The 15,768-nt window shown below is 41.6% G+C and overlaps 1 protein-coding gene across 1 annotated transcript in view; it reads right to left on the minus strand.

The window, feature by feature from the left end:
* The window catches only part of PCSK1 (proprotein convertase subtilisin/kexin type 1), a 276,980-nt gene that overhangs the window by 143,035 nt on the left and 118,177 nt on the right, over window positions 1–15,768 (minus strand). The window contains exons 4-5 of the mRNA XM_085632506.1: window positions 12,417–12,563; window positions 9,784–9,860 (exon numbers count right to left, since the gene is read on the minus strand). Coding sequence (XP_085488632.1) covers window positions 9,784–9,860; window positions 12,417–12,563 — 224 coding nt within the window. The remainder of the gene's footprint in view (window positions 1–9,783; window positions 9,861–12,416; window positions 12,564–15,768) is intronic.

A 15,768-nucleotide genomic window follows, 5' to 3' on the forward strand; every position in this document is an offset into this window, starting at 1 on the left:
CCTGTAACAGCGTAGTGTTGAAGAATGCCAGTGTACATGGAACACTACACTTGCACCACAATCTGCTCTGTGAGAAGTCATCTGTAAGTGCTAGAGATACGAGGCACGGATTGCATTGTACACTCACATACATTCATGTATTAAAAGGTGTATACATTTGTCACTGTGATCTTAGTGCTACTATGAACATTTCAAACATCGATTTCGTGTGCCCTGCACTTTACAATCCCTCCCCAACAGCAGGGAGTGCCGTTACAAGTGGTGCGAAGTGTTTGTTATGGCACCCAGTAACTAATTACTGAGGCCCTGTGGCTCAGTGGTGGTGAGGGGTTTTTAAAGATGAAAACGATACCAGATGATCCGTATTTATTAGCGCTAATAAATAACTGCATATGTGATTTTTTTTTTTCTACCGAAAAGGGGAACAAAGTGTGGTTTGGTCCTTCCTGCACCAAAATCCGCATGCGCCTGTCTGCACTGGGCATTTTCTCTCTATAATTTTGATAGATTATAACCCGCCGACATTCACCTAGGTAAAATGGCGGCTGATGGCCATAATTATTGCTAAAGTCGTGCTTCTGGTCTCGTGCAAACTCGTTTGCTCAATGACAAAAAAAAAACAGAACAAAAAAAACATGCCATTCACAATGAGGGATGGGGTGAAAAGTCTGCTCTCCTCAAACCCCTGGATAAATTTCGCCACTTCAAACTTGCTGATATTTAATGGAGAGAGAATGCCCGGTAAATACCGCACTGCGTAGATTTTGGTGCAACAAGCACTAAAATGCTACAACAACAAAAAACAACAAAAAAACGCATTTTGTGCTCATTTTGAGAGGGAACATCGGAATACATGGTTGTTATTGGGTGTGATAAATAGGCTACACCCCTACGGGAATCTCTTTACAGGCACCTTACTGGATAAAGAGGAAGAATAAAATCATAAGAAAAAAAGTGCTTCTGTATTTTATCACTAATGAGATTTTTATAAGCAATTTGCTATTTGATTGTGAACATTTTTAAACATATTTGGGATCTCTCAGAAACAAGCTGACTCAATGGTGAAAAGTGGTTGGCAATTACGATGTCACATGTACAGAATCTGGAGTGCAATTAATGTGCAGCTAGTTACCAGCAAGTTGAGCTAATTTATTTCAGGTGTGAATGTCGATAAAAAGCATTGTCGGCGGCAGCTCCGGAACAAAAAGGCAACACTGACAGAGTGAATGAGCAAGAACGACGCAGCAGCGCAATGAGCGCCCCGGCGTCAGACCGGGGCAGAACACCAAAAGTCCGAACACCAAAATAAAAGTGCACTCTACTAGCAAATCCGATATTTCTTAAAAAAAGTGCCCTCACATTTGTAAATTGGGGTGATTTTGAACTTGCAGAGACATGCTACGGAGTTGTTGTTTAAAGTATGGGGGATTGCATGCATTTGTGCTTGCTCCAGGCAATATTTGTGTTACTTTCAGAGTAATCCACAGTAAACCCCGACCCACAAGACCATAAAAACAAGCATTTGCCACGAAAGTCATCGCGATCGCTGTGAAAGCGAAAGTGATCGCGATGACGCACTAAAGGCGTTCCGGAGTGCTGCTGGCTGACCTAGCGCATGGTGGCTGCCCGCGTGCACGCTCACGTGCACGCAAGCGCTAGGCCAGCCAGAAGCAGTTTGAAAACTCACATACAAAATGTCTCTCCGATCAGCGCATGCGCGCTGACTCAGCGAGACCTAATACAAATGAATCGGAAGACAAAGATGTGATGGAGCTAGCTACAGCTGGAAGGCATTGTGAAGAATACAAAGAAGCACAAGAAATTAAATGCTGCGAGCATTAGCATGGCTCAGGACAAGAAGGCCAGTGGGGTCTAGGCTCTTTGATGACACGGCACTTCAATATGATGCTGCTCCACTTTGTTGATGTATTTTTTTGTTAAACAGATGCTTACATATCTGTAGGGCACACTTGCCTCGATAGTGATCCTCTTTTGAGGCTGGTTGGTCACTTAGTGTTTCTGGTGTCAGCTAAGTGAGTTGCGACCATGGCAGCTGCCATATTGTTAACGTGCACTGCATGCTTTTATCACAAGAACAAAAGGAAAAACCTCTGTGAATTATTTTAGAGATTGAACTTTACTAAAAATACTTTTGAATGCATTGATTTTTGGCTTATGAAACTTGGCCTTCAGATATTTGTAATCTTTGGCTTTTGCTTTAGTACTTCGAATATGTTGCAACCCATTTCGATTTATTACTACAATCATAAAATTGAGTTCTCCTGGCACTTTTACTGTTCCTCTATGAACCATACCAGTGATACTCAAAGCACGGCCCGGGGGCTGTTTATGGCCCTCTTGACCTTTACGTGCAGCCCCCCTGATGAACAACAGCATGAGCTGCTGTCTAGTTGCAGAGCACTGATATTCAAAAAGAAATGTTAAACAAACATGCAACCATTTATTAACCTGCAAATAAATGCTTTCCCTTTATTTAACATTTTGTTAGACCTCCTTACACAATCCCTGATCCACTACCGCCACCCTGCTGATATCAATGCGGCCCTCGGTAACACCACAGACCATACTTTGTGGCCCCTGGGCAAATGTTTGCGAGTACCCATGGACTATACCAAGGCCTTAATCCAGCATAATGTGTTTACCCACAGAGCAGTCTTTTGAGGATATTTTGATTTCATTGTGATTTTTAGCTTTTTTTTGGTGCCTCACATAATTTATCATATCATTGCCTGGTATTTTATTGCTTTGAAAATACATTCTGCTCAATTTTGGTAACATATATTTGCATCTGGAATAATTTGATGCATGTGCATATCAAAACTGTTTTTATAGGTTACCAGAATATAAATTAATCCAACAATGTCATGAGATAGGAATTATTGTGCCAAATCTCACACTGAAAATTATACTCCCTCACCATTACTTAATTGAAAATTCCAACTTCTGGAACAATTGTAGATAGGGTGAAATCTTTGCAAACTTTTAAGATTGCTACCAATGTGAAACTGCAACAGATTGCAGACAGATGGGTTGCTAAGAAAATACAAAATTGAGTAAAGTATAAGCATGGTTGAAGATTCCATTGTTAAAATTGAAGTGTTAGAAGAACAGGTGATTGAAATAAGCCTAAAAAGCAGGTCAACGATTTGAGGAATAGAAATGGTTTCAGCAATCTTTGCTTGTATGTAATATTAGAAGAAGACAAGGGAGAAGATCTCCTAATGTTCTTGAAAAAATAATTCCTGAACTGTTGGGTAATACTAATTCTCAGCCCATTAACCTCCAAAAAGCGCACTGTTGGGGCAAAGAAAATTCTCTTTCATCAAGGCCTCGTGGCATGATTCTATTTTTTTTGGAATACACAGATTTGTTACATGTGAATCATACTATTTTTTATATGCTCTGCTGCATGTTTGTTTCTTCTTATGTAACTTTCTTTCAGGTCAGGGTTCTGTCCCATAATCCCTGAACTCTTTACTCTCATTGCAGATTGGCACTGCTGTTTCAGCAATATTACTCATTCATATAAAAAATATCTGATTTTGATCCTGAAACATCTGAGGGTTTGGAAATCCCATTAAAAGACAAAAGGTATGTTTGCATGTGTCTAGGCTCAATACGAGGATACATTTATTGTAATGAGTCTGAAACAGTAAAATCAAAACGACATTTGGTTGGGAATGCTTTCTTTTTTTCTTTCAATTGATTATAAGAATGTGGTTGCTTTACTAGGGTGGGCGGAATTTTTAATTACGCCGCAGAATTGGAGTAATTTAGTAATTCTGTGTTACTGCAGCTGTTAGGGAGCTTAGCTGAGTTTCCAGAACTACTATTTATGGTGAGTTCAGCCTGTTCATAGTTATTCGTTTTTTGCTCAAAATGTTACTTCCTCTTTTCCAAAAGGAACTCATGATGGGTTTATGCTAGGAAAGATTAGGTCCTTAAGATTAAGATAGGGACTAATTCCTATATGGGGCACACTGTTATTTTGAGTGCTTGTTTTAACCAAACTTTTCTTGAGATTTCTGTAAATGGATGTATTTGACTAATCTGAATAAAAAGACAAAAACACAGGCTGATCTCCTAAAGAGAAAATAAACTTTTAAAACTTAATGAAACATCTTATTATTGAATGAACACCAAATGCTGAAGACAATGTTTATTCTAATACGCTGGCAAAGATTAATTGACACAAAGTATGGTGGAAATTGGAGGTTTGCTTAGTAAGTTTAAAGTGGAGCTATTTATAACATTTTAATGTGATTTCCACGTTCACAATTACATCCTGGACACTAAGGGGCCGATTACGATGTTGGTCAGAAAGCCTCTGACCGCTAGTAGGAAGCCTTCCAACCGCAGTTGGAGGCTTTCTTACAGACACGGTCGGTTTGGGGTCCGACCGCCTGATTACGATGTCGGCGGTCTGAACATAAACCAACCAGTCATTTAGACTCAGATCCGACCAGCTCTCGGAGTCTTCCAGCTGGTCAGAACCGCCCAGTCATCCCCTATGGACGGCGTTAAGATATCGGTTTCTCACAGCCTTTCCGTGCCTTCCTTTCCGACACGGAAAGGCTGTCAGAAAGTGACTTTGGGGGCCCCTTTGCCTCCGTGGTCTATGGTTGGTGGTCGCGCGGGTACCTAAGGTACCCGCCTGTAAATCTGTGCACAATGTGGCAGGACCGTGGAGTGCCTGCCACCAGGTGCAGGGTTTTACACCCCCCCCCCCCCCCATTTCTCTATAGGAGCCTGTATTACGGCTGGATTACTGCCATCACAAAGCTCCCATAGAGAAAAGTGAGTATGCGACCGAACAGTGTTTGGTCGCATCGTAATCAGGTGGTCAGAACCTCTGACTGGAGGTCAGTTGGTCCCGAGTACAAGACGATGTCTCCCACCTACATCGAAATAAGTCCCTGAATCTTATCTTTATTTAGCTGTTTACATTCTGCTTAAATGGTCTTTATTTTCCTTTCTGACCATGTTCCAGCTATAAGATCTTTGGGTATTTGATAATAATTTCATTACTGAGTTAAATGTATTTGTCAAAGAATATTTTTAGTTTAGTAAACCTTCCAACCCAAACATTATTAATAATTTGGATGCCTTTAAAACCTCTGTTTGAGCTTTCACAATATTCTTTGTTGCTCAGAAGACAAAGAAGGCTAATTCCAAATATGATTCCCCCAACTATTAAAACTCTTGAACACAATTATTTACCTCTGATTGATCACATATGGTAAATGAACAAATAAATGATCGTATGTTTTGTTACATTTTTGGCTCACTGAGGTTTTTTTCTGTTATATTTTTTAATTATTATAAATAAAAACTACTAAGATGTAAAAAATAAATTAAATGCTGAAACACAGTAATGCAAGGAGGCGGATGTAGAGAAAGGGGATACGCAGTTATAGAAGAAAATAGGGAATCATGGAACTGGAAAAAGATTAAAGAAGACAGTGAAAGGTGAAGTGAGGGATAGATATAGAAAGGGTGCCCCGGGATATAGGGAAAGGAAGAGACAGACTAGGGGAAAGCAAGTAAAAGAGAGAGTAAGAAAGGCAGTACTGATTTGATATCTCTCAGTGCTGTAAATGACAGGTGAAACTATGATGCAACCAAGAAGTACTAACAAAACAGAAATAAATAGACATTAAATAAAAAGGAAAGTACAGGAATAAAGAATGACATTAAAAAAAGATAAGAAATGACAACAGAGAAGGACAGTAAATGATTTAGTGAGGGAATGGGGGCAACAGAGAAAAGGTAAAACGATCTGTGAGGAACCGCACACAGCAAAACCCAGTTAAATAATCCTCTGTCTGCCACTGACAGATATTAACATTAAATCACAGCAGCTTTCTCACAGATCTTTGGATCCGTAGAAGCTAGATGTGATCCAGATCAGAGATCGCTTACGTCAAAAGAAGCAATAGCTGTGTGATGTATGACAAGAAGGACTAATCAATGTTAAAATAAAAGTAAATAACTATGTCTCTGCAGTCTCTGCTAACCATTCAAAAGGAGATACATTCATATAATCTCTAATTTCTGTCATGTCGAGTTGTCCTTCGCCTCTAGAACCTTGGTGCAACCCAAACAAAATCCATTCATTCAGAACCGTGAGAAGAAAACAATCTACACAAAAAATCAATGAACACCATCAGCTTGTCACCACTCCATCATCCACAATAACACGTTTTAAATTAAAATGAGAATGAAATCCTTCACCTCACGTTAGATAACATGTGAAAAACAAAAATATACTTAAGTTATGCTTTACAGAGCCTAGAATTCTCACAATCACAAATAAGCCATTTTTGTTAAAAAACGATATTAATTTGGCAGTGATAAATGAGCATCAAGTTTAAAGGAAACTTGTCCTTTGAACTGCCAGCCCAACCCAGAAACACCTGCTGTTGGCGATTCTGCATTTAACCCCTCTTGCGAGCGTACTGCTTTCACTGCATACATTCAACCAAGTTTTAACTGCCAAAATATGTGCTGGGAAAAGTGTGGTACTTCTGCACATGTTGCTCTCTGACCCGGGTACAAACTGTGCCTGAATCAGGGTTTTAGTGGCTCTTAGAATGGGTGCTGTATTTTTGGAGGCCTAAATTTAAATGCTGGAAGCAGGGTTGGATTGGGATAAAAAAATTGGCCCAGGCACCCTAAAAAAAGTGGCCCGCATTTGCGGATTGTGTCTTTTCTTCAAAACACTGCCTCAGTGTTTTAAGTGTTATGCTTCCATAAAATAGGGATGCTTTCTTAACTTCACTACGATAAAAAAAAAGCAAATATTTCCAGGTCTCTGTGCACGGATTAGTTCACAATGGCGAATCACACCTGAATATAAGTGAGGCCACTTCAGCTCTGGCCCCCTGCGCCTGCTCAATCTGCAGCCATTAATGGGCTGGCCCAGCGAGAGACTGGTAGCAACACCTCTGCCCCATTGGTAAAAGGGAGGTAATAGAGGCTCGCCTGCCTCGGGAAGGGCCGCTCATGCCCGCACTGGGCCGGTAGTGGCGTGTGAACTGCACAGACACAGCCCCTATCAGCTACCATGCTGGCCAACAAAGCAGCCTACTGCTGGATCTTGGGCACTGGCCCATTGCCCAAATGCCCGCCTTACCCATTTGACCCTGGCTGGAAGAATAGCTGGGACTCTCCTTGCCTCTTTGCAACTGGTACTGAGAATGATGGAATGGAACTGGGTAGTATTTTCATTCTTTCCTTTAGCCATCTTTCTATGGAACTGAGGTCATGTGGTGAGCTTTTGGAGGGCCATAAGACATTGATTAATGTGTAAGATATTCTCCGAGGATTACCTCATCATAAACAGGGGCTGAAGTCTATAGAGTGCTGGTGTTGCTCTTGTTTATTTCTAAGTAAAAAGAAGCAGGCAATTTCAGATATGACTTTCAAGGTACCAATGCTGGATGAAAGGGTGCTAGAAATCATTTATAAAACACAACATGAAAATCTGAGATCTCTGAACAGTTAGGTTCCAGATGGTTTCCAATGTTTTAATGTTTTTTAATTTTAGCAAGGAAACATTTCTGAGAGTTTAAGCATTGCTCTCTACTGTGATGGATGGAGAGGGACCATTTTCTTTAATGTTTCTCAATCCACATCAATGTTTCTAGTAATTGTGTCATTGACTTTATGTCAAACGCAAGCTCCCCATCTAAAATGAATGTTGATGTCAAGAATCTGGAATGCACTTGTGGACTTAGCTTCCTATTAGGCTCCCAGGAGATCAGAGGCCTTTGATTGAGTTTGACTCAGCTGTATTCCACTGGACAGCTTTGTGTCTGGCATGACAGGCCAATTATAGAACGTATGAGAACATCTAAGAAAGACATTTTTTCTGCCAAGTGAAACAAAACAACTTCTGCCAAGTGAGTTCTCCAGATGGATACATTGTAAAAGCAAGGATGACATGCTAAGCTATATGTCCCTCCCTAAGAAAAATACATACCAAATCTAGTTGTTCTATTAAAAGCAGCAGAAGGAAGATGAAGAAGGCATTTTGAAAACATAACCAAAATAAGAGATTTCTTGTACTCCAGAAATACTTGGTGCATATGTTTTACATAATTCACGCAATGGATTCAGTTTTATTTTGGAAGCTTGAAGCAAATAGAGCAGCAGGTAGGGACTCTGCCACAAAGCCTGCTATTAGTGCATATATCTTGCTAAATTATGTTCACCCCCTTTACTGCAGAGTTAGAATACATGAATTGTATGGGTTCAACCCATCTAAGCCAATTTCAGTATGAGGGTATTAAACGGCTTCTAATGTTGACACTTTGAAACTTTCTACTACCTTGCATAGCTTTATTAGTAAAAATAGGAAGTGCCAGGGCCTCGTCAGGGGGACACTGCAGCTTGTACCACATATTGCCCCTGCCATGCTAGCAATGATAGTAACAACACAGCTACTAACCATCGCACTCCTATAAGTGAGACAATTCGGACTATTCCAGGCCCCCAAAGCCAAGCTTTGGCTTGGGCGGGGGGGTAATAGTCATTTTTAATGTATAATAAATTAATAACCAACTATTGTTGTGATAATCTCTAAATTAGCCAGACAGCACTACCGTGTGGCAGACAGTCACAAGCACCGTCGTTGACAGCTGAGTGCCGAGCACCGGACACCACGGGCTCAAATTAAGCACTGCTACCTCATGTCTGAATGGCTCTGAATATTTACCGGACATGATGTGTAGCTGCAATTGTTTGGTGACAGATATATTAACGTGCTGCATTGAAGGGCATGGATGGAGATAATAGCTATCATTCTGACTGATTTGGATCTGCCCAAATGATAGTTTCTGTCATTGGATTTGCAGCATCCGATGTGTGGCGCCAGGTCATTGTCCTTCGGACTGACAGTGAATCCAGTAGGATCAGGCCAAGAATGACCCAGCGCAGAACAATGCCAAGTGTACACTATACTGTGAAAAGTTCTTGCTGAGACTCTTCCCTACAGATTCCAGAAATAGATCACCAACATGTGATCTACATTCAGTGGCCTTAAATGGACCCTACCAGTTCTGGTACGGTTCAAGATAGAATTTATATAATGTATTTTCAGATTTAGAGGTAAAAAGATACATTCCTGTTATCCAATTATTTCTCAATGCAGTCGTCAGGCCATAGCATTTGATAAGTACACTTATATGTACAGAATCAGTGATTTAACAAGTTTTTAAAAATAATTTACTTTTACACAGAGTTCCATTTATTTACTTTTACACAGAGTTCCATTTATTTAGGGGTCACCAGACACTCATAACAGCTTGCAAAGTTCTTTGCCTAAATACCACTAAATATCCATTCCAAGCATGAGACCTCTTTCAACAGTAGGATTGTCCACTACACGTTCACAATACAGTGGTGTTACTCCTACCTACTGGCTTTCCTTGTCATTAGCATTAACACAACTGTGTTGTGCATTATATAGGTGTCTTTCATAGATGTTCAGATACATTTGAGGAAGTATATTAACATTCATGCTCCACTTCATACAACAAATCAAAAGGGCACTTGCTAAAACATTTCCAGGCAGACTGATAAGGACTAGTAGGTTGTATTTGCAGGTTCATTTTTGGGACTATTTCCACATATGGTAATTAAGACCTACGCACCCATATTTAACCCCAAATCAGGTGTATGAGTGAAATATAACTTAAACATTGCATGTTACATGAGTTAACAATGAAAGCTTGATCAATAATCAGAATAGAAACTCACTTGTTCTCATTCGTAGCATCATATCTGGGAAATGGATCATGGTCATTATCATTGAAGTCATAGCTGCTATCTGGATCCTACATAAAAGAGATTCTGCATTACTTAACAAATACCTGTTAGTGGCTGTCAAACGTTTTAATCTCCTTTCAAATATAATCCCAAAGTGAAATGTTTCTGACTATTTAAAACATTTACGCAAACGCTGCACACCCACACCTCAACCCAACCTGTCCCTCAGTGTTCTAAAAGTTGAAGAAGACTGCCAATAAAATATTGCTCGAAGTCTGAACTTGAGAATTTTGTATGCTGAATTAAACACTTGTTCTTATATCAAACTATCCTGCTTTGCAATAAATTAATGTCAAATAAAAGATAGAAAAAGATATAGGTAAAATAGAAAAGAGGCTATATTAGGTAAAGTGGTGCACTGTCTGTGTGCTACTTACCCTCAAGTGGGTGTCCCTGATGGAGACAAGGACAGTAATTTGTAGAAAATGTGTTGTCCTTAGTAAATTCAAGCCTGTGGTGGAGGCTGTGCACCTCCTCATATGTGGAGCACAATCAGTGAGCCTCCTGGAGCTGTATTAGAGATGTGCCTCAGAGGAACAACGGCTGTTTGCATCCACGTTGTGCACCCCCCAGGCACTTTGGTATTAAAGAAGGGAGCCGCAGATGTTTGTGCGACCCCTTCTGAAATACAGATAGCGCTGGCAAACATGTAGCACTAGCACTATCATGAGGGGGGCTATCACTCATTTGCATAGTGGTGTGGCCAGGGGCGGCTCCTCCATTAGGGCGGAGGAGCGTCACCCCACTGCTTTCTCGCAGTGCGGAAAGCAGAAATATAAAATGGTATTTTAAAATACCATTTTATGTTTCTGCTTCTCGTGCTGCGGGAAAGCAGAACAGTATGCCTGGTTGGGGACTGGCGGGTGGGCGGGCCGTGTCGGAGTTGCTTGCCCAATGTTGTGGTCCCTGACTGTTTGGTCGGCCTTCTTGGGCCAACCAAACCAGTCATGGGCACTCTCCCTTTTCTCTATGTAGGCTACATGCAGCCTACACACTTTCCCTGTTTGCACCGGGTGCACCTGCTTTAAGGTGCACCATGGTGCAAATAGGAAAAGTGCAACCCTTCAGTAATAGGGCCCTTGAGGGCGTATTCTCTGCTGAGCTCACATCAATATCATGGTGCAGGTTATGGTGCAATTGTGATGCCTCATTTTCATGGATTCACACCCCCAGACAAATAAGGAAAATCCCCCTGGAATTGTGCAGGCATAAATCTGTAGTATTCGTAGTATCGAATAAATTAGCCTTTGTGGCCCCATCCATAATACTAAAGTTCCCTGGGACACAAAAAAAGTGAAAATACCTGTCTCTGCCCACTCGCCCTCTCTCCACCCCCAGATATTGTGGTGTAGGTTCAGCGTAAGCAGCATATGAAAGGATTTGGGTAGAGTGATTTTCTCATTGACTCAGTTTTATTTGATGTTAGTCTGTAGGGTAATGAGCACACAATTACTGCTCTGATGGTTATTGTCAGTGCGAAGGAGGGTCCCTTTGAGCGAGCTGCACTCATACCCAGTCTTAAATCCATTTTACTACTAGTCTCGCATTTGTAAATGTAAAGAATTCATACAAACAGTCATACACGCACACCAGGCATCTTTGTAAGCTACGAAAACCTACCTCTTTAAGAAACAATGGTTGTCATGGAGTAAAACATTTCACTTTAATGAATAAGGCATTCTTTGGTTTTCTTTTTTCGTAGGCCACTTAATTTTCGCATATATACCAACATGCCACCCAATTTACAGTATGTTCGGTTTACTGGCACTTTTTGCTGACACTGGTTGAAGCCAAAATCTTAAGCCCATATTTATATGTTGGTGGTATGTATACTCCATTGTTAGGGTGACGGAGTATACATACCTCCAACATAATAGTCTGCCCGCCCGATTTAGATGTGGGAGGACAACCCCATATCCAAACCTCTCCAAAGGCGAGACAGAGAAAGGGCCATCTGAGAAATGGCTATCTGTCCCCCACCCAGTGCAGCTGGGGGACATGTAGCCATTGTATTACTGTGTGTCACCGCCAGGCAAACCCTGGTGGGGAGGGACAGTAACATTGAAATAATGCTCCCTCCCTATGAGAGATGACTCCTATAGAAAGGGGGGCATTTATTTTTTTTATTTTCAGAAAGGAAATATTGTTCAGGATATTCCTTTTGAAAATAAAAATAAATAAAACTGTTTGGTGCAGGGCTGTGTCAAGTTGACGCAGCCCTGCACCAAACAGTGAAATGCAATGGCAGAATCCACTGCGGTGATGTTTCCTGGCAATCCTTTACAAATGACCACCAGCTTGGCAGTTTTGAATTCATCAGGAGGACGGAGTCATGAACTCCAACCCTCTGGCAGAACAACAGGCCTCCGTCAAAATCATAATTGGGCCCTTAGGCATCTCCGATCAAGCAGATCAGGTGCAGGGCTGGACTGGCTGTAGCGGGCACCTGGCGTTTCCCAGGTGGGCCGGAGGGGTTGGGGCCTGTTTTGTGCACGTGGGGGCCGGCGCTATGTACACATGCAGTGGGGAGTATGCAATGTTTGAAATGCAGCCCCAAAACGTACATAATTAGCATAGATATCTGTGTGATTCCACTCCAAGCCGTCGTCAAGCACTGTGATTCTCACGCCTTTGCCAGTAATTCCTTTGTTCCACACAGGAATGACGTGAAGATCCAGTTTGGGTAGGGCTGGTGTCGTCCTTGTATCTTGCTAAAAATAAAGAATAAAAAAATCAAGCATTGATCTTGCATGTGTCAGAAACAGAGAGATGTAGATAATTGCAGAAAATAAATTACATCTTCCTTTATTGAGCAAAGGGGGAGCCCCTGCCAGCAATTACGGTGCGGCAACGGAAATGTCCATGCAATTGGAAATCCCTGGGCAATGACAAATCACTAATGCCAATTGTTTCTGCGGGGGGAAAAGCACAGATAGCATGATTCACTCAAGTAGAGTGAGTTCTGCATATTAAAAATACACAGGCCCTAGAGCTTCACGGAGGGCAGCATTTTTCTGACATAATTCTTTTTCGATCAAGCGTCATAGGTGTGGAGACACAATAAATAAAAGTGGACAGCATGTCCTGTAAATTACATAATGACCAGCAGTGTCATGATTTCTTTATTTAGTTCCAACAATTACTCCTCTAAAATGCTGCCAACCTCATTGTGCACACCGCGTTAAATTTGGAAGTATTATCAAATGTCAGTAATCTGAATTTATCGGTTGCAATAAATAGCACCTATTTCAAGTTTTCTCCTAACAATGGGAAATGATAAGAAAATTATGGTGCTCTCCATCCCAAAAACCAACAGTTCTTGGTGCTTACCAGGTCTTTTGAATCTGTTAAATTAAGTTAGATTTGACCTGCCTAAATTTGATTAGGGAAAATTGCAAGGGTGTGGACTTTATCGCACCTGGAATTACACTTCTCAATACAGCTCTGAATGGGGACCTTTGTGTCTGCAGTGAAGTGAAGCCCTGAATTATGCAATGTATCATATTCCATGTGTGTGTATATTTGGATGATTTTAATACTAAAATCAATATCTGTTTTCATTATTTTAATTTTTTGTTTGAGATACAGAAATACAAAGAAAAAACAAGAAAATACCAAGGGAAAACATAATAGACAAAACTGTGCTTTATTCGGCCAGTTCGATCAAAGAAGACAATTTTATTGTGAGATATTTATTTTATGTGTATTATCTTTAAGGGTTTTCCTGTATGGCCCCAGAACTATTGACTATCAAAGAGGGTGCCTTTAAGACAGTCATATGTCCTTCCCGTTTTCGCCTTTTGTTACTGCAGTCACAGTAAAAAAATAACATAAATTAGGTTTTGTATCATAAAAGAAGATATGTTGCAGAGAATGTTGGACTACTTGCTGCATTGAGAGCAAGGAAATTGGGACAGTAGGCATCAGACCTCCAGGGCCCATGGCCTGCTGCATGATACCGTCAGACAAGACAAGTACTAGTGGAAGAAGTCCCTATGCATCCGTTTTTGGAAAAAGGAGGCCTCCAGCCCGGGACAGAAGGCAGCCATTGAGAAGGTTTTGACTGCGGTAGCAGCTACAGTGACCATAGACTGCATACTGGATAATTTAATTTAAAAATTATCCTTGCCCATTAGACTGCATCCTGTCCCATTTGCTTTGAGACAATTCAGCCCCCCTTAGACAGCATCCTGTCCTATCTGCTCAGGGAATAATCTGCACCTCTTAAGCAGCATCCTGTCCTATCTGCTTTGATAATCTCTTCTGCCCGATACACTGAATTTTGTGAAATGTGCTGTGGAAATAACCTCAGCTCCATAAACTGTATCCTGTCCTATTTGCTTTCAGAACTATTTCTGCCCTATTTATAGCATCCTGTCCAATTTGCTGAGAATTCATGGGACCTGCTACCAAATAAACTACTGTGTTTATGGTGCTACAATTATGGGGCTGTGTCAGATTTTGCATTGTCTTCATCATGCAAGTGTTGTGTGCATCAGAATATTCTGCAGTGCTCACATATGAAGTCTACACCTGCAACAGACTGTCATTAGCATGCAATAGGGATAGTAACGTGTTCCCACCAATGAGCGTGAGCCTTGGATTGGAACACTTACTCATTTCCACATATTGATCGCATAGGTGTCAGTGGGAGTAAATCCCCCCAGACGCGTCTACGAGCAATACTGAAGACTTACGCTGGCCAACGAATTTTGCAAATTAAGAATCTCTCTGACTGGAAGATCTTTGAGATCTGATCTTTATAAAGAATAATTCAGTGTTAGAATTGTCCTTCCTCTCTTTATATAACCTTATAGCCTGCTGTGAGTGGGCTACAATGCAATTACAGCATTCTGCCATATGAATCATCATACCCAGGAGTTACAGGGGGCCGTGGGAGGCTCCCCCTTCTCCTTCCACGGCTTGCACTCTCATCTAACATCGCCTACTGACTGGGTCACACGCTCGCTTGTGCGTGAGGGGGATGACGTCTACCAACTCCCACGTCTCTCTCTGTTCTGCCAAACCACTTTGTTCCTGTAAATTGGCAGGACACAGGGAGATGGGAAGGCTGCAGAGACTTCTTCTTTCTTATTACGCTCCTGCTGAGAGTGCATGAAAATGTCAGTGGGAGTGGCGGAGGAGGGAAAGAGAAGCCTCTTCTCCCTCAACCAGGGTGGATAGCTGACATCCACTCAATTGTGTTCAATGCAGTCCCCAACATTTCACTCTTCTAATACAGACTTACAACCTTGCCATCTGGCTACAGTAATCGGTAAAAGGATTGCTGTGCACAATCCTCTTTGTTTATGGAGAGAAGCAGGGTATCCCCAGAGAAACCTCAGTAAGGTCTCGAGGTACACTCTATGTACCAGAGCTGCAACAACTGTGATTAGGGTAAGTCCTGGTTGCGGATATTCCTCAATTTGTGCAGCCCCTTGGATTAAGGAGACAGGGCATGTGGTAAGTCACCTACACAGCAAAACAGTGGAATTAGAGCCTAAAGTGATAAATTATGGGAAGCCAGGGAAAACGGCGAAATAGGCAGGGAAGAGTTCGCAAGGTGGAGGAAAAAAAATCCTGCCCCCGCAGATTAATGTGACCCCCTCTTTAAAATCCTTTTACAAAGTTCTGTAGGCTCCAACACTATCCAGAGAGGATAGAGAAGCAGAAAAGCGAAGAGTCAGGCTGCCATCTATATTGGAAGTCCCTCATTAGCCTCTTTCACTACATGGAACCAGCCCACAATATAACAGCGATGGGACTGAGGTGGATGAGGTTCCTGCGGTCAACCCAAGAGGGTAGCCCAGATTCCTACACATAATAGATTCAACGTTCTCACGACACACAATGAAGTAACCTCACTCCCTGGTGGGTGTCAGAGAGTGTCGGAGGCAGAGGGGGTAACTGTGGAGC

This window comes from Triturus cristatus, chromosome 2_1 (assembly GCF_964204655.1).
Source record: "Triturus cristatus chromosome 2_1, aTriCri1.1, whole genome shotgun sequence".
Taxonomy (NCBI): domain Eukaryota; kingdom Metazoa; phylum Chordata; class Amphibia; order Caudata; family Salamandridae; genus Triturus; species Triturus cristatus.